Below are 18570 nucleotides of genomic sequence, written 5' to 3' on the forward strand. Positions count from 1 at the left end.
AAGATAAGTGTTTTTAAATAAGCAGTAAGGTCCAGGATGCTGAGAGATCTTGACTCTTATTCTTCCACTGCAAAATACAAGGGGATCTCAATAAAGTTGTTATAATCTGGCAAGAAAATTACCTTTTGAACCCAGCCACATGAGGATTTGAATCCACAAGCTCTAGCATCATCTAGGTCCCTACACTGCTTGGCCATCTGAATGAAGTTTGTGCTCTGTTCCTTATAGGAAGGACTGTGCTAGTTAAGCGTGAGGCTTTATTACAACAGCTGAATGGCTCCTCAAGGATCAAAACCATTGCCCAGCATCAGGCCAGACCTGTGACAACCATGGCCTAAATTGAAGAGACCCTTATAACTAACTACTAGCCTCCTTTGTCTTTCTTCACAAAAGCATAGGAATACACGAGATTTTGGATTATATGGTACTTTATGTATTCACAAGCATGGCAAGTGTTTGTGAAAAATCCAAGGAACTAGACTCACGACACGACACACTTTGTATTTTACAAAGGCAAAATGAGCTCTTCTGATTCCTACTAATTCAACATTTAGAGGATTAAATGCGCATACAACCTGAACTACCTCTTTACCTGTAAGAGGTTCTCTCAGTGTTAGCATGAAGCAGTAGGGAGCTTGAGTTAGTGCTACTTATACTGTGTTTGTTTTGTGGACAGAGGGCTTCCATGTCCAGGATTCTTAAGATAGCATCTTTCACTGATGAGAGCACACTCAAAATTAGATGAAATTCAGAGAAGAATGGAAATGATCTGAGAATTGGAAGAATTGATTTATTTAGTCAGATAACTAATTTATGAATTAGTTTTCTGAAGTAGCACTAACTACTACTCCCCTGTAGTTTTTGTTTCTGTGTGTGTGTGTGAAAATCAGTATAATTACAAGTGTCTAGAAAAAAAGTCTAAAACTTGCCAAATTAGTCGTTTTCATTCCCACTTCCCATTCTGACTCTCTTTCCCTCTCAGTTGCTCTGCTTTCATTCTCTTGTTGGCGATTTAATTTCACTGGTTCTCTGGCAACTAGAGATTCTTTCAGGTGACCAAACCTGAATTTCCTGTTTTAAAAAGCAGTTGGGAGAGAAAACTGATCCTTCAACAACCTTTCTCACGCTTTCTCACACGAACAATTACATGACCAGCAAATAGGTCAAAATTTGGTTTCACCTTTAAGTCTGGCAGAACTGTCCACTCTTAAATTCATTCAGTACATAAAATGGCAGCATATCAGTAACTGAGATTCTCTTTGTGATCCCCATCACCATAGTATCTGAGCACCTCACAATCTTTAATGTATTTGTCCTCACAGTACCCTTGTGTAGGGCAGTGCTGCTATTCCCATTTCACCAGTGGGGAACTCAGACACAGAGAGACTGGGCCAATATTTGTAAAGATATTTAGATGTAGTTTTGTTCAGCATTGAAGTGCCTAACTGATTTAGGAGCCTAAATATATTTTTTAAGGGATTTAGGCACTTGGGAGGCAAAATCCCATTGAGGCTCAAGCATAGCAGTCCCCAAATACCTTTAAAATCAGGTCCTAAGTAACTTGCCCAAGGAAGTCTCCCAGGTCTCCCAAGTATTGGGCTAGTCCCTTAACCATTGGACCATTCTTTCTCTAAAACACATTTGATTTCTGTGAGGTAACTGAATTATCCTCTTGATCATTATAAAATTGTATATATTAGGTACATAAAAGTAAAAAAATGCAGCTGTCTTCATGTAGAACAGTAAGACGTTCCCGTTTTATTATAAGTATTCTAGCCTGTTCAGCTTGTTCTTTGCTCAGATTTATGTTGAAGGCTTTAGTCTTAGGGGGCTGTTTTCACATTTGGGAGATAGCAATAAACCTCTGTAAGTATTTTGAATGTGGAAGTAACTCGTGAAACAGAATTTCGAGAACAGAGGATACATTTTGTGACTGTTGCTTAGCAGTACATTGTGTATGTACTGTTCATACAGTGATACCAAGTACTTAATCACAAAGAGATAATGAAATTCTCACCCCTGAGAATGCAGCAGCAAGAGTGAAAATACCTGCAGCCTGGGGCTGCTATCCCCCATGGAGAGGCCTTGTCACTAAGGCCTCGTCCAGACTAGGGGAGGAAAATCGATCTTAGATACGCAACTTCAGCTACATGAATAACGTAGCTGAAGTCGAATATCTAAGATCGAATTACTCACTCGTCCAGACGGCACGGGATCGATGTCCGCGGCTCTCCGTGTCAATTCCGGAACTCCGTTTGGGTTGATGGAGTTCTGGAATCGATGTAAGCGCGCTCGGGGATCGATATATCGTGTCTAGACTAGACGCGATATATCGATCCCCGAGCAATCGATTTTAACCCGCCGATACGGCGGGGTAGTCTGGACGTGGGCTAAGGGTATGTCTTCACTACCAATGCTAAAATGCTGCCACGGCAGCACTTTAACATGGCTATGTAGTCACAGCATCAGCGCTGTAAAAAAACAACCCCCACGAGGGGAGTAGCTACCAGCGCTGGGAGCATGACTACCAGCACTGGTGCGCTGTCTACACTGCCACTTTATAGAGCTGAAACTTACATCATTCAGGGGGCTGTTTTTTTCACACCCCTGAGCGAGAAAGTTGCTGCGCTGTAAAGTGGCAATGTAGAAAAGGCCTAAGGTAAGATTTATCTACACTACAGCCTGTGCTGGCATAGCTATGTCAACATAGCTGTGCAAATAGCCCCTTCCCCCGCCCCTCGGCTTAGATGCAGCCTACACCAACAGCAGGAGTTTTTCTGCCAGTGTAGAAACACCACCTTCCCAGACAGTATTAGCTAAATCAACAAAAGCCCTTTTCCAGTGACATAGCTATGTGTACATTGGGGTTTTTATCTGTAAAAGTACATTGGTCCAGGTTGTGTTTTTTGTTTGTTTGTTTTTTTCAAACCCCTGATCAACGTAGCTATGCCAACATAACTTTTTTAAGTATAGACCAAGCCTTATTAACCAGAAGGAGAACTTCAAAAATGGCTTGGGGCAGTAAGTCCACATAAAGTCAGCCTCGGGTTTCTAAGCATCAGCAGCGGCTGGGCATATAGCTGATCCCTCATGTAGTGAAAGAAGCTGGGAAACACTGCATATTTTAAGCTTCCTAAAACGTATATTAGAGAATTTTTTACCTGTGTAACTACGTACTGTTGCAAACTCCTAATGTAGATGTGCTTCACTTGTGTAAAGAGGCTTTACACAAGAGTGGTTTACTTCAGTGAAAATGTCGCTAATATAGACAGGGCTCTAATGTTTATAACTGGGTTAATTGGCAGAATTTTGATTTAGATTTCAAAATGCTTCAAAATTTGAGGTGTTTGGAGACAGACTCTGGTTAAGGCTTACACCGTTTTGTTCACCTCATATTTGGGAATAACTAGGCATGGTGTGTTACAACAGATATTGGGGTTAAAATAAAAGGGAAATAAACATCATAAAGCTGTGATGTATATTTTGTTTGGATATTGCAGTTAGTATAACTGGGAGGTCCCCTATTTCTGATATCCAAATCTGTTACTTGTTTAGTCCTCTGCACCCAAAGCCAGACTAAATATTTTCTAGACCATCCCTGACAGGTGTTTGTCTAACCTGCTCTTAAAAATTCCCAATGACGAAGATTTCACAGCCTCCCTAGGCAGTTTATTTCAGTGCTTAACTACCCTGACAGTTAGGAAGTTTTCCTAATGTCCAAGCTAAACCACCCTTTTGCTTCTTGTTATAGCATCAGGTTAAAGGGAACGATTTTTCTGTCTCCATGTAACAACCTGTTATGTTCTTGAAAACTGTTATATGTCCCATCTCAGTCTTCTCTTCTCCAGACAAAACAAACCCATTTTTTTTCAATCTTCCCTCACAGGTCGTGTTTTCTAGATCTTTCATTATTTTTGTTGTTTTTCTCTGGACTGTACCCAGTTTGTCCACATCTTTTTCTGAAATGTGACGCCAGAACTAGACACAGTATTCCCGTTGAGGCGCACATAGTAGATCTCGTGTCTTGCTAACAATACTCCTGCTAATACATCCCAGAATTCTGTTTGTTTGATTTTTTTTTGCAGCAATGTTACACTGTGGACTCATAATTAGCTTGTGTTCCACTACTGACCCCAGATCCCTTTCCGCAGTACTTCTTCCTAGGGAGTCATTTCCCGTTTTGTATGTGTGCAAGTGATTGATCCTTCCTAAGTGGAATACTTTGCATTTGTCCTTATTGAATTTCATCCTATTTACTTCAGACCATTTCTCCAGTTTGTCCAGATCACTTTGAATTTTAATCTGATCCTCCAAAGCACTTGCAACCCTTCCCAGCTTGGTATTATCCACTTTATAAGTGTACTCTCTATGCCGTTATCTAAGTCATTAATGAAGATATTGAACAGAACTGGCCCCAGAACTGATCCCTGTGGGATCCCACTCGATATGCCCTTCCAGCTTGATGGTGAACCACCGATAACTACTCTCTGGGAACGGTTTTCCAACCAGTCATGCACTCATCTTATAGTAGCTCTATCTAGGTTGCATTTCCCTAGTTTGTTTATGAGAAGGTCATGTAAGACAGTATCAAAAGCCTTACTAAAGTCAAGATATACCACATCTACTGTCCCTTTCTCCCCCCAAAAGGCTTGTTACTCTGTCAAGGAAAACTATTAGTTTGGTTGCTTACTGTTACTTATCATCTTTTCATCTCCTAGGTGTCCGCAAATTGATTGATTAATTATTTGCTCCACTATCTTTCCGGGTACTGAAGTTAAACTGATGGTCTGTAATTCCTCAGGTTGTCCTTATTCCCCTTTTTACAAATTAGCACTATATTTGCCCCGTGGAATCTCATGGGTTTTACATGACTTTTAAAAGATAATCACTAATGGCTCAGATATCTCCCCAGTCAACTCCTTGAGTATTCTAAGATGTATTTCATCAGGCCCTGGTGACTTGAAGACTCTAACTTATCTAATTTCTAACTTCTTCTTTCCCTGTCTTAGCCCCTGATCCTACCTCGTTTTCATTGGCATTCATTGTTAGGTGTCCAATTGCTACTAAACTTTTTGGTGAAAACTGAAACAAAAAAGTCTTTTAGCACTTCTGCCGTTTCTACATTTTCTGTTACCCTTTATATGTCTATCTAGTTTAATCTTGTTTGTGCCTTGGCCTTTCTAATTTTGTCCCTACATGCTTGGATTGTTTATTCATATTCATCCTTTGTAATTTGACCTAGTTTAGACTTTTTGTAGGATTCTTTTTTGAGTTTCAGATAATTGAAGATCTCCTGGTTAAGCCAGGGTGGTCTCTTGCCATACTTCCTGTCTTTCCTGCACAGTGGGAGAGTTTGCTCTTGTGCCCATAATAATGTGTTTTTGAAAAACTACCAACTCTCTTGAACTGTTTTTCCCCTTAGACTTGTTTCCCATGGGATCTTACCTACCAACTCCCTGAGTTTGCTGAAGTCTGCCTTCTTGGAATCCATTATCTTTATTGTGCTTTGTTATTTGTTTATTCTTCTCTTCCTCTGTTTTCCTTTTTTAAATAGGTACTCACAAACTTTTTGTAGAGGGGGGAGAAGGGAAAGTAGGAGGAGGGAAATTTCATACTCAATTTTTTACTTTCTATCTTTTGTAATATCCTACTTAGAAGTGTGAAAATAATTTATTATTGGGCAAACATGTCTTTCTACTTCTGAGTTCCTTCTAGGGGTAAACCATTTTTGTTTTATAATTAGGGTGGATGTTGTCACTTTTGTTCTTACATTTCATATGATCAGTGGTGGATTTAAAGTGGAGGGAAGATAGAGATGCCTAGAATTTAGAAGACTGGGATTCCCCATTCAAGTATAGAAAGTTTAGTATACTTGGTTAGATTATAGGTCATAACACGGTTCCTTTTTGTTCCTAGTGTTCTAATTTAATTTATAAAAATGGCATTCTTCCTTCCAGCCCCATTTTAAAAAAGGATAGTTGTTTAATAATAGTCTGGAGTTCAGTCAGCTTCAGACTTTGGAACTCTTTTTTTCCTCTTGATCTTTTTCTAGGAATAGTTTAGAAAATCATGAAACGTAATCAAATCAACTTGTCCTTGCTTTTCCTAACCTGCTTGCTGCCCATCTCACTGACATTAGCTGAGGCCATGTCTGCTTATACACTTGTACCAATGTAATTAGAATGGTTTAGTTAAACCAGTGAAACCTGTGTGGACACTTTTATTTCAGTTTAAGAGTTGCTTATTTCAGGTTAGTTTAAACATATTCCTAAACAATAAAGCTCAGTCTACCTTTACAGGTTTTATAGGCAGAGCTAAGTTTGGTACGGATATAATATTTTTTGTGAAAAAAGCTATGCTTTTAAAAGCAGAGACACAGTTATACCTATATAAAACAGTATAGCTTATTTTGCTTCTCTGAACCAGAATAAGCTATACTGATATAAATACTTTTATACCAGTATAACTGTGCCTATACTAGAGAGATTTTACTGTTTTTACTATGCTGACATAATTGAAGTGGTAAACTTTTCAGTGTAGACAAGACCTAAACTAAATCCAAATAAGCCAGGTTTAAAGGAAAATAAGAATGTCCATCCAGTCTTTTGCACTAGTTTAAGTAAATCATTTCAAAATCACATCTTAAGTTAAAGTGGTGCAACTCTGTGGTGCATCCACTAGGAAAAAGTTGGGGTTTTTAAACTGTGTGTAATATAAACCCTCTTTCTCAGTAGTCCTCAACCTGCGGGCCGCATACAGCTGTGGCCCATAAGACATCTTTATGGCCATATATATGTGTAGTGTATATATATTGTATGGATGTGGCCCACAGAACACATAAAGAGCTGCATATGTGGCCCACACTGGTAAATGGCTTGAGAACCACATGAAAAGTTTGGTTCAAGTGGTTTGTCCAGCATGACAGGAACTTTGTGGGAGAGGCAGGGATAGAATCCTGGTCTCCAGCATATTAAAATGCCTCAAACTTGAGACCGTCCTTTCTCCATCTGCAGTACCTTGTCTCATGCACTGTAAATCTTTCAGTTTCATCAACAAATAAGGTAGGGGGTTCTACAGACTACAGCTTCCTTCACAATACACCCCTGAGTCATCCGCTGAGCACGGTCCATCTATCCTGTGCACTGAATGAATGAAGCATAGGTCCTGTGGAAAAAATAGTATGTGATTATGCAGCTAAAGACTGTATCATAATGCATATGCACAGGCATTCTTAATTCTGACATTTGGGAATGTTTGAGTGTTTGACTTTGCAACCATACTGTTCACATGTTTTGTTAAAATGCCATCTTCTAAATTTTCAAATCAGCAAACTGAAAAAGCATAAGTTTTATAATGTGGAACCATACTGATTCCCATGTGTATCATCAGCTAGGTTGGGACCTTTAGATCCACAGCACAGATCTCTGCTACTTGAACTAATGGACTGACTGGTAGCAGTAATAAGCTGTTAGTGTCTATCTGGGCCAGTAGGGAATGAAACATATTTGGCCAGTGAGTTTTACATCAGAGGACTGTAGAGACTCCAGAATCCTGGATTCCATTCCAGGTTCTGGAGGGGAATGTGCTCTAGAGGTTTCAGAACCTTCTGCCCCTGTCTCTTGGCCTTCCCCAAACCCAACTCCTTCTATATCTTGTTTTCCTCAGCCTGTCCCAACTCTACCCATCTTCCCCGATTCCTGTGTTTTTTCTCCCCATCTTTTCCCTCCCTCCCCAAACTCAGTATCCCTACAATTTTGTTCTTGAATTTGGTTTTGTTAAAACTATTCAAAAACACTCAGGGTGAAGTTGACACATAGCATGTAACATTTCAGAATAAATTATTAAAGTTTGACAAAATTGTAAGCAACTGAAAACAAGCACTTTTTGTGGTAGGTCTCAGGCAGCCTTAACTATAGGTGTCACCATCAGCTCTGCCTATAAACAGTTTCTACATAGACCTCAGTTTTGTTTCAGTGGCAATCAGTTGCTCTAAATTATGTTGATATATATGTGGTGGGACTGTGTTTACTACTTAGAGGCGCCCTGTCTGTTCCTGATTCTGACTTGCTCAGTTGACTCAGGCAAGTTCCTCCTTGCCTCCATTTTTTCATTGTCAGATGAAAATTACAATACAGCCCTTATGTACCTTATATGATGGTTGTGAGATATCATTAATGTTTCTACAGGGCAGAGGCGCTGACTTTCCAAAGTACCGAGAGGTTCTCAACTCACGTCTCTGCTCCAGGTCCCGCCCTCAACCCTCCCCCCAACACCCCACCTTCACCTCTCCTCTTCTGCCCAAGTACCCTGTGTTCTCGCTCCTCACGCCCCCCAGTCTCCTGTAGACCACGAAACAGCTGTTCACTGCGGGCAGGATCGGGGGGAGAAAGAGAGGGAGACAGTGATCTGTGGGGCCTGCCGGGAGGCACTGCAAAGGATACGGGGGGAGCTGATGGGGGGCTGCCAGTGGGTTCTCCAGGGCTGGAGCACCTATGGAGTCAGTGCCTATGCTGCAAGACACTTCTCCGTATTCACTAAAGAATATTCTCAGGTATTGTCTACACAAGAAAGTTGCACTGGTTTAAATTAAATTGATTTTTAAAACAGTTTAGTTAAACCAATGCAAACCGTTGTGTGGTCATTCTTATTTTGCTGATTAAGAATTATCTTAACACTATTCTTAGTCAGTTTAAACCAGATTTATTTAGGTTTTTGTTTAAATGGACTAGGAATGTATTTAAACTAAACCAAAATAAACCACTCTTAAATCAAAAGTGATTTCACAGCCTTTTGAACTAGTTTAAAATAATATCTTCAATTAAATCAGGGCAACTGTCTCAGGTAGTTAGGTCCTCGGATGAATAGTCCTCTGAAAGTGCCTTTTCTTGGTTGTACCTTCCTCCATCTGATTTTCTTGTTTATGTGTGCAGTGGTTTTATTTTAAATTGTTACTTTATTTCATCATATTGTTGATTGAAAATCACTGGCTAGACATGTGCTACAGTGCTTGTGGGCCTCCTGGGAGATGCCATACAGCGCTGTACATGTCCTGGAAAATAACTGCCCTGTCTAGAAAATTCCAGATAATCACTTTCTGCTGTACTGCTTCTAACATTAGAAGACATATTTAAAATATTTTACTGGAAGTTCCAACATTTAACTGCCACCATCGTCTTCGTTCTCAGTTGATCAGCCTATCATAATTACTATTGTATGATTGACCGCAGCTGAGAAGAGTTCATTGCTAATTGGGGTAGATTCTGTTGGTATTTTCATAAATAGGTTTGGGCTAGCACAAGCACCTTCTTAGCCGAAAGTTTCTCTTTTCCATAATTTATATTCTTCTCCAAGCCTGTGATTGGCCTGCATTCTCCAAATACTTTCCAATATCATAGACTTACTTTGTACTGGCAGTACAATCCTTGCTGGAGCATTTCCTGAACTTGCACAATGAGCAAACTTAATTGCTTCAGCCTCTGAGTATTTATTTTCTCAAGCTGTTGGTTTCCTGAGACCAGCAGCTGTGTGAAGATTCTGCACGTATTTTTGACTGGGCTAGTGGCCAAGAATGTTCGGTTACATGAGCAACTGTCTGTAACTGTCTGGGGCACATGACTTTTGTAGCTGGTTGGACACCATTCTACCTTTTCTATCTAGTCTGATTGCTGATGGCTGTATAAAACGCACCATCTCTGTCAATGACATTTATAAAATTAAATGCGCAAACATACGTTAGTCTTTTGACAGCGATCTGCACCGTTGTGGCAGACCAAGATTTAATTCCCAGTATCAAACTTAGGCCTTAATGTCTCTATGAGGCATTTTTACACTGCTGTAAGTTCATCAGTGCAAATCCTCTAGTCTACACGTGCTGCACCAGAGCAAGGATAGTGGCTGCAACACATACCCTTGTTTACACTAGCTATAGTGGCAAATCTTCACAATGGAGTTTAGGCTTATACTGGCAAAAATATTTTTTAAATATAGCAAAACTTTTTTAAGAATAGACCAGGCCCTACTGTGGTGGATGTTAAAGGAGGGTTGTGTGTGTGCACATATGTGATGCAGGAAGAAGATGGATGGACTTACTGATGACAGTAAATGTTACTATAGAGTTCATTTTGTCCTATCACTTCAGTATGAACATTATGGAGTGATGCGCAAGTTCATATGAATCTGTGTAACTCTTGCTGCTCTCTGGATCTAAACAGGTCTCACAATACAGCTTAGTTAAGAGTGCTACATCTTTTGGGATGTTTTGTAAATCAGCAAAATTGCTTCATGTTAGAAATGGTTAGTGTTAGGCCATGTCCACACTACAGCCTCTAAGGAGGCACAGTTGTGGTGCATAATGTAGACCCTTCCTAAGTTTTTCTGTTGATGCAGTTAATCTACCTCTCTGAGAGGTGGTACCTAGGTCAATGGAAGAATTCTTCCTTCGACCTTCTCGCATCTACACCAGGGGTTAGGTCAGTGGTTCTCAAACTTTTGTACTGGTGACCCCTTTCACACAGCAAACCTCTGAGTGCGCCCCCCTTTATAAATTAAAAACACCTTTTTATATACTTAACACCATTATTAATGCTGGAGGCAAAGCAGAGCTTGGAGTGGAGGCTGATAGCTTGCGACCCCCACCATATAATAATTTTACCACCCCCTGAGAGTCCTGACCCCCAGTTTGAGAACTCCTGGGTTAGGTCAATCTAACCACAGTAATGCGGACACAACGTTTTTCACAGCCCTGAGCTACGTAGTCAGTCAATCTAATTTTTAAGTGTAGACCAGCCTCAGTTTGGCAGGCATTTGTTTGAAGGGGGAAGTGACTGAAGAGACCTATTGGAAAAGTCCCCTGATCTTTTTTTTTAATCTGTTTTGTTTCAAACTTTTAGTGCTCTGTTTGTTCATTTAAAAAGTTTAAGGAAAATTTAAGCAGGTGTTAAATTAAGCCTATTACGTAATTAGCATTCACCTTTGGTTTGTCAAGACTTATTCAGTGAGAGCTGATTGTCTACTACAGGTATTATTTAATTGTGCCTTCTAAAATATGGCAGTAAATTCTTTGTAATCCAGCCAAACTTTCCATATTCATTAGAAACCAATTCAATTTGGTAACAAGAAAAAAAATAAAAAACACTCAAATATTGTTTCCTCCTGTATCTTTTGACTCGCTGTCAGTCCTTTATCACAAGAGAAGTTTAAGTAGAGGTTAACCTTTTCTTGACCATAAATAATTCCTCTTAAAGATCTTAATCAAACACAAAAATGGAGGCCAAGAATAAAAACGTTGTTAAATTCAAAATTTATAATAGGTCCTTTGAGGATCTCAAACCTATTATCTAATTTTTCAGTGGGGAACAGATAATGCCTAAAATCCTGGTTGGAGGCTTCATTTGTTGGTGGTTGGTTAGTTTGTTTTTTAATGGGAGAAAGAAGGCTGACTTGATGGGTGTTCATTGAAGCAAGGCTGGTCAAGATGTTTTTTGGGGCTGAATCTCACTTCCCAATCCCTTCACATTTTTGCTTGTTTTTCACAGGATACAGGGATCAACAGAGATCTTGTCATGTTAAAAATTCATGTTAGAAAAAGTTTTGAGATCTTGAAATGACATGTACCATAAAAGTACAAATATCACCCTTTTGGGGGCATATTTATAATATATTTTAGGGACCAAAGAGACAAGTGAAATTATCCTAGATCAAAAATGTCAAAGGTTTATTGAAATAAACGGAAGAAAATCTGGATTGCTCCTTTACCACATATTAATTTGTGGCTCCTATATTCCCTCCTTAAGCTTTATAGCCTCTAGTTCCCACTGTGTTACTTGACCTATTACCATCAAGAATTACCGATATTGTTGTATTTTACTTCTTAAACTTAAGGTATAACTCTAGTAAAGAACTGTCCACTGCTGCGCTTCATCACTGTATCCTGTATGCTTCAGAATTACTCATGAAAACAAGAAAAGTTTATTTTAAATTTAATCCTGAGTGTAAGCTGAGAGCTTTCTAACAGCATGTATGGGCATTGCATAGCTATGTCCCAGCTACCAGTTTTATCAACTACTAGTTGAAAAGAGATTGAGAAATAGTACAGTGAAACAGTAAAGAAATGCAGACTGCAGAGCTATGTAGGTCTTGATTGGATGCATTTTCAGCAAACATTTCAGGAAGTATATTATGACTTTTTAAATGTGTTATTGTATTTGTTATAGATCCTGGCTCTGCCGAACGCACAGCACAAAAGAGGAAGTTTCCCAGCCCTCCACACTCTTCCAATGGTCACTCCCCACAAGATGCATCTATGAGCCCTATTAAAAAGAAAAAGAAGCCTGGCTTATTGAACAGTAACAATAAAGAGCAGGTAATGGAACTCATTGTCTTAATGTGATAGTAGCACATGAAATAATTAAGGATGTAATGAGAATGGATCTGGAGCTTTCTCCTTTTTACTCAGTTTCATATTGAACTGCATATCTCCATTAGCTGATTGTGGTGAATGGACAAGATAGCTAAATAGGCCTTTGTCTTCCCTAATATCTGTGAAAACAAGGGGCACTCTGTGAAGCCAAAACATAGGAAATTTAAACTAAATCAAATGAAATGCTACTTTTCTTAGCATATTGCCAACATGTGGACTTCTGAGCAAAAGACATTATTGAAGAATATATTATAAATTATATTAATTAATTTAGCTAGATCTTTTAAAAGGACGAACTTTATTCATAACAGTGTTTGTCATCATTAATATGGAAATAGTATTAGAAAAATCAAAACTCAGGTCTGAGAAGGATTTCCCCTCCCCCTTACCCCTGTTACAAACATTAACAAGTATCTATGTGCTTTATAAGCACTTGGTGGGGAATATTTCCCCTGAATCACTGGATAGTGGCTATTGCCTAAATCAAACCAGATGATCAAAGGGTCATACTCATTGTGGGTATTTTTATTTTCTATGTCCAGGTGAAATTACAGGTGCACCATATAATACTGTTCAGAGTTTACCTGACCTGCTTGGACAAATTCAGAAGCTGATTTGAGCACCCTCTGAAAAACTGGGCTGTCAGTTAATCGCAGTTAAATCAAGCAATTAATGGAAAACAAATTAACTAGATTAAAAAATTAGTCATGCTTAATCACAGTTTTAATCCCATTGTTAAAAAATAAGAGAATACCAATTTAAATTTATTATAAATATTTTTGGATGTTTTTCTACATTTTCAAATAGATTGATTTCATTTACAACACAGAATACTGTTTTCATCACAAATATTTGGACTGTAAAAAAGATAAAAGAAATAGGATTTTTCAGTTCACCTCATACTAGTATTATAGTTCAATCTCTTTATTGTGAAAGTGTAACTTAAAAATATAACTTTATTTTTTACATGACTGCACTCAAAAACAAAACAATGTAAAACTTCAGAGCCTATAAGTCCACTCAATCCTACTTCTTGTTTAGCGAATCGCTAAGACAAAGAAGTTTGTTTACATGTGTGGGAGATAATGTTACCTGCTTCTTATTTAAAGTGTCACCTGAAAGTGAAAACAGGCATTCTGGTGGCACTGTTGTAGCCAGCGTTGCAAGATATTTATGTGCCAGATATGCTAAACATTTGTTTGCCCGTCATGCTTCTACCACCATTCCAGGGAACATGCTTCCATACAGATGACACTCATTTAAAAAAAAACAAAAAGCGTTAATTAAATTTGTTACTGAACAACTTGGGGGAGAATTGTATGTCTCTTGCTCTGTGATTTTACGTGGATTCTGCCATATATTTTGTGTTAGGGCAATCTTGGATGATGACCCAACATATGTTGTTTGATTTAAGAACACTTTCACTGCAGATTTGACAAAACACAAAGAAGGTAGCAATATGAGCTTTCTAAAGATAGCTACAGCACTCAACCGGAGGTTTGAGAATCTCAAGTGCCTTCCAACATCTGAGAGGGCTGAGGTTTGGAACATGCTGTTAGAAGGCTTAAAAGAGCAACTCCAATGTGGAAACTACAGAACATTAACCATCAAAAAAGAATGTAAACCTTTTGTTTGTGGCATCTGACTCACATGATGAAAATGAACGTGCAGTGACCCACATTGATTTGAATAATTATCGAGCAGAACCCATCATCAGTACTGCACACTTCGTATTCTGTGTTGTAATTGAAATCAATATATTTTAAAATATAGAGAAAACACAAAAATATTTAATAGTATACTAAAAATAGTATTCTGTTATTGTTTAACAGGGCGATTTAAAATTGCGATTAATCAGGGCTATTTTTTTTAATCTTGCGATTGATCATGATTAATTTTTTTAGTCATTTGACAGCCCTAAGTTCCATTTTAAATATTAGATGCTTTATTTTTTAATTTTTACTTTCTCAGGACAAATAATCACTTCACATTTATCTGCAAGCAACTAATGAGAAATATTTTTCTAAAGCAGTTGAGTCCAAAAGCCATCCTGAAATTAATGGGCATTCTTGATTTCTTTCGTGTTTTTGATCAGACAAAACTGGGGGTTTGTAGTGAGTCTGTTGGCCTTATTGCTGACCAACTCTGAAAGTGGACTGTTTACCATGTAAATTGACTGCCTGTCGTATTAACCCTTAAATGTAATCGGAAGACTAGTGTAGAAATTTGTTCTATACCTTTTTTGCTGCTTTATAATTTACAAAGAAGGCTGAGAGTATGTTGAATGTTAAGTGGTTCTTTTCTGCATGATGCAAATGTGTGTTAGAATAAAACATATGGAATATTCTATTTTTCTAAAAGATACATGCTAGGAAAGTTTTATGGCTTGTGTTTCACAGGAGGTCACACTAGATGATCCTAGTGGTCCCTTCTGGCCGTGAAATCTATGAATCTGTAGCCGAAGAGTTATGGAGTCAGAGAATATGTATAAAACAGGTTGAAAAATTAGAGTTCTTAACTAGACAATTATCACATAAGCCTTCTAGGCATTTTCCTAACCAGCAATAACTCTTTTTCACACAACTGGGTAAAGCATCATATTGATTTCTCCATATCAATTTGTAAATATTACTGTAGTTTTCTTTAGTTTCTATTTTATTAGTCAGCTTATGTTAACTTAATATAAATACAGACTAAAGGCACTAAGCCTCTTTTAAAACCAAGAGACTAACTACTTGAGCCTGACTTGACTAGCTGGGAGAGCATGGAGAACTTCTGCTGCAACTCATAGAGAAAACAAGTTTTTTGAGAGTAGGGTTACTATTTTGTTCAATGCTGAATTTTAATGTATCAGAACATTTTGCTGTGGTCAGAAACCAAGTGTGAGGATGTCTTTTTTTAGGCAAATGAATCTGTCACTTTCAGTCCTTCGGGCTCTTTTTTTGAGCCCCATGAATGTCACTGGTTAGCTCAGCTGCTCAGCCTGGCTCAAAGGAAGTGAGGTGATGAACATTTAAAAGACGACAGCACCATCATGCAAACACTTAGTTGTCCATGACTTCTAGGAAACTGAAACTCTTCTATTTAGAAACAGTTATGGCCATTTTCTTATGTCTTCCTCCGGTGTGGATTTCTAAGGAAGTTTTTATGAAAAGAGTATCTTTGCTTAGGAAATTTATCTGCTGCTTATTCCCCAAGTGAAGTCATAAGGTATTTGAAATTATGCTGGGAATTTGCACTGATTTCAGCTGCTCGTGGTCTGTACTCAGAGAAGCCGGATGGGTGAAAACCTCAAGTGTACACTGGAAAAACTGTAAATTTGCACCCATGCACCCTTGCTAAAGTACTGAGTATGTTTAAGCAGTGCAAATTACAGCTTTCCTTTTTGCACTTGGGGTTTTCACTCTCACAGCTACATCTGTAGTTTTTTATAATTTCAACACTGATAGCTAATTCCTCTAATCCCACATGATTTCAGAAGTCTTTACTAGTATATGTATTACATATACATAACCTCTAATGTGTTGTTACTATATATAGAAGCATACGAGCAGGGAGAGCCACTTCCACCATCTCTATGGTGGAAACACACAGTACCTGTTTAGCAGTGCACAGCAGTGCTGCATATCACTTAAGAATAGAAAGAGATGAGTACTACCAGATGTAATTGAAATCTCGGGTGAACATAGTATCAGCCAAACTGGAACTTGACTAGGATAGTATTGTTAAAACCCCTACTCTTGCCAAGTACTGTGGGATATTTAGAGGCTAAAAGTGATTTGTCTACATTTCTGGAAAAAAAGCAGCTTAAGCAGGAATGACATGGAGGGAAGACTATTGCTTCCTGCACCACCTACTTTGTCCTCTATTCAGCTATGTAGCTTTAGAAATCTAACAAGATCACAATCTGAGTTGGAGACTGATGGTCTTTGTGATATTAGTCATGTCCAGAGCAACCAGTTATGATGCCGCAGTTTTATGGTTTGACGTTCAACTCTGTGTAAAATTAGGATAACTTTTTTCAAATTATCCCTAATAATTAATGAAGATGGAAAAGAATAGAAAATTAAATGCCATCAGTGGGATAATTCCTAATGGAATATTCTTTTCAATTTTCCAGGGAGTGTTAGCAGCTCATCGACAAAGGACAAGTGCATTTAGGGAGCCTGGGGTCAGTTTGGCCCTACTAGGCATGCTTTTTGAAATGCGTTGATGATAATTTTATCCTGGCCTATGTCAGCACTGAACTATTTTCATTTATAGTTAAGGGAATTTTTGTGCATACAGTTCTCAGCAACAGTGCCAATTCCTACTATAGGCAAAGCTGTGGAGACTGCAAGTCTTAGCTTGCACTACTCCCTATTGGGTAACCTGTCACCTCTTCAGGGCACATCTCTGTATTGAATATGAGGGTATCTACAAGTCTTGTTACTGGATTATATCTCCTACATACTGTAACCTTGTTTCCCCTTATCTCGCCAACTTGTATTCAATGTGAGCCAATAGTGTGCATATCAGTAGAAAGTAAACCTGTTTACAAATATCTATTATGCATTTAATGAGATAATGTACCTGCACAAATGCTAAATGAGCTCTGTAAACTGCTTTTTGTTTTTTGTTGTGAATATTGTTATTTATTTATTACTTATTTGAAAATACAGATTTGTTTTGAAACCAAACCTGTCTTTCTTGCCTACATTTCAGTCAGAACTAAGACATGGTCCGTTTTACTATATGAAGCAGCCACTCACCACAGACCCTGTTGATGTTGTACCACAGGATGGACGGAATGATTTCTATTGCTGGGTTTGTCATCGGGAAGGCCAAGTCCTCTGCTGTGAACTCTGTCCTCGGGTTTATCATGCTAAGTGTCTGAAACTGACAGCGGAACCAGAGGGTGATTGGTTTTGCCCAGAATGTGAGGTTAGTTTGATATAAGGACCTGTGTATGTGTCTCTTGTTCTTGAGATTCGAGGAAAATTGTCACAGAACCAGAATTAGTTTTCTTTTACTCTGTTTGGACTTCTGTTATTGTGATTGCACCTTGGAAAAGATAGTAGAAGGGGTAGTACAAAGACCCTTCTGTTGTCTTGGGTATCTAGATAACATTTGTTTTCTAACCCTGAATCTTCAGCTTCCTTTTTTTCCCATCTGGAGAGAAGCTACATTGCAAAGAATGATCACTTTGTCAAGTACCTCTAATTCTGCAATGTTTGGCTAATTTGACTTGTGCTCCCTCTGTTAATGAGCAGATCAGCTCTATGAGAATGCATAAAAAATTGCTCTGTAGGGCCTACAGAACAGTGGCCCTTATTCTTGAGAGGAATAAGTAAACATTTACGCATACATTTTCAGTGATTCTTGGGAAAAGAACTGCACATTGTCTCATTATTTCAATATTAGTAAATCCCACATACCGATTTGAGTATTGGGTTAGCCTAGATAATTTTCTCAATTATTCATATCAGAATTCCATAATCAAATTTGGGAATTGAAGTACTCCTTATTCACTTTAATAATAATGTAGTAGAAAATGGATATAATTTTCTTGTCTTTTTTTAAAGTTTTCTAATATATTCATATTATACACTGAGTAAAAGAAATTTCTGAGGAATAAGTTATATTTGTTTTGTTAACGCTATCAGCACTGTTGTATTATCATGGTATAGCTATTACCACCTACTTGAATAATGAAGGGACATTTTAATGTAAAATAGTCATGAAAAACAGTCATCAATAAATGTTTTCTGATTAAATATTTGTTATCTTAATTTGTAGAAAATTACTGTAGCAGAATGCATAGAAACGCAGAGTAAAGCTATGACAATGCTCACCATTGAACAGCTATCATACTTGCTCAAGTTTGCACTACAGAAAATGAAACAGCCAGGGGTAAGGAAAGTATTTTTTACGTTAGACTCGCATGTATAATTTAATGCTGTATAGTTTGTTTCCTTTTGTTGATCTTGGTCATGGCATAGTTTATTGTACATTTGATCTTGAGCTAGTTAGTTGCCCACATATATCTGTAGTTGTTGATGGTAAACAGCAATGTAATTTATTATGGTGATGCGTAATCTGTTGGTATGCATGTAAAATGAAAAGTTTCCTTGTATCAGTGTAGACCGCATCAGTGTTAGCATAGCTTTGGA

At 38.2% G+C, this 18570-nt stretch overlaps 1 protein-coding gene across 7 annotated transcripts in view; it reads left to right on the top strand.

Annotated features, from left to right (window-relative positions):
- ZMYND8 (zinc finger MYND-type containing 8) overlaps positions 1-18570 on the top strand; it is a 132963-nt gene that overhangs the window by 51208 nt on the left and 63185 nt on the right. For 6 of the 7 annotated variants that reach the window (XM_030532853.1, XM_030532849.1, XM_030532855.1 and 3 more), the window contains 3 exons: positions 12213-12361; positions 17123-17341; positions 18197-18310. In XM_030532853.1, the coding sequence (XP_030388713.1) occupies positions 12213-12361; positions 17123-17341; positions 18197-18310 (482 nt within the window). The remainder of the gene's footprint in view (positions 1-12212; positions 12362-17122; positions 17342-18196; positions 18311-18570) is intronic. The other variant, XM_030532851.1, reaches the window with a different exon arrangement.

This window comes from Gopherus evgoodei, chromosome 14, assembly GCF_007399415.2.
Source record: "Gopherus evgoodei ecotype Sinaloan lineage chromosome 14, rGopEvg1_v1.p, whole genome shotgun sequence".
In the NCBI taxonomy this organism is placed as follows: domain Eukaryota; kingdom Metazoa; phylum Chordata; order Testudines; family Testudinidae; genus Gopherus; species Gopherus evgoodei.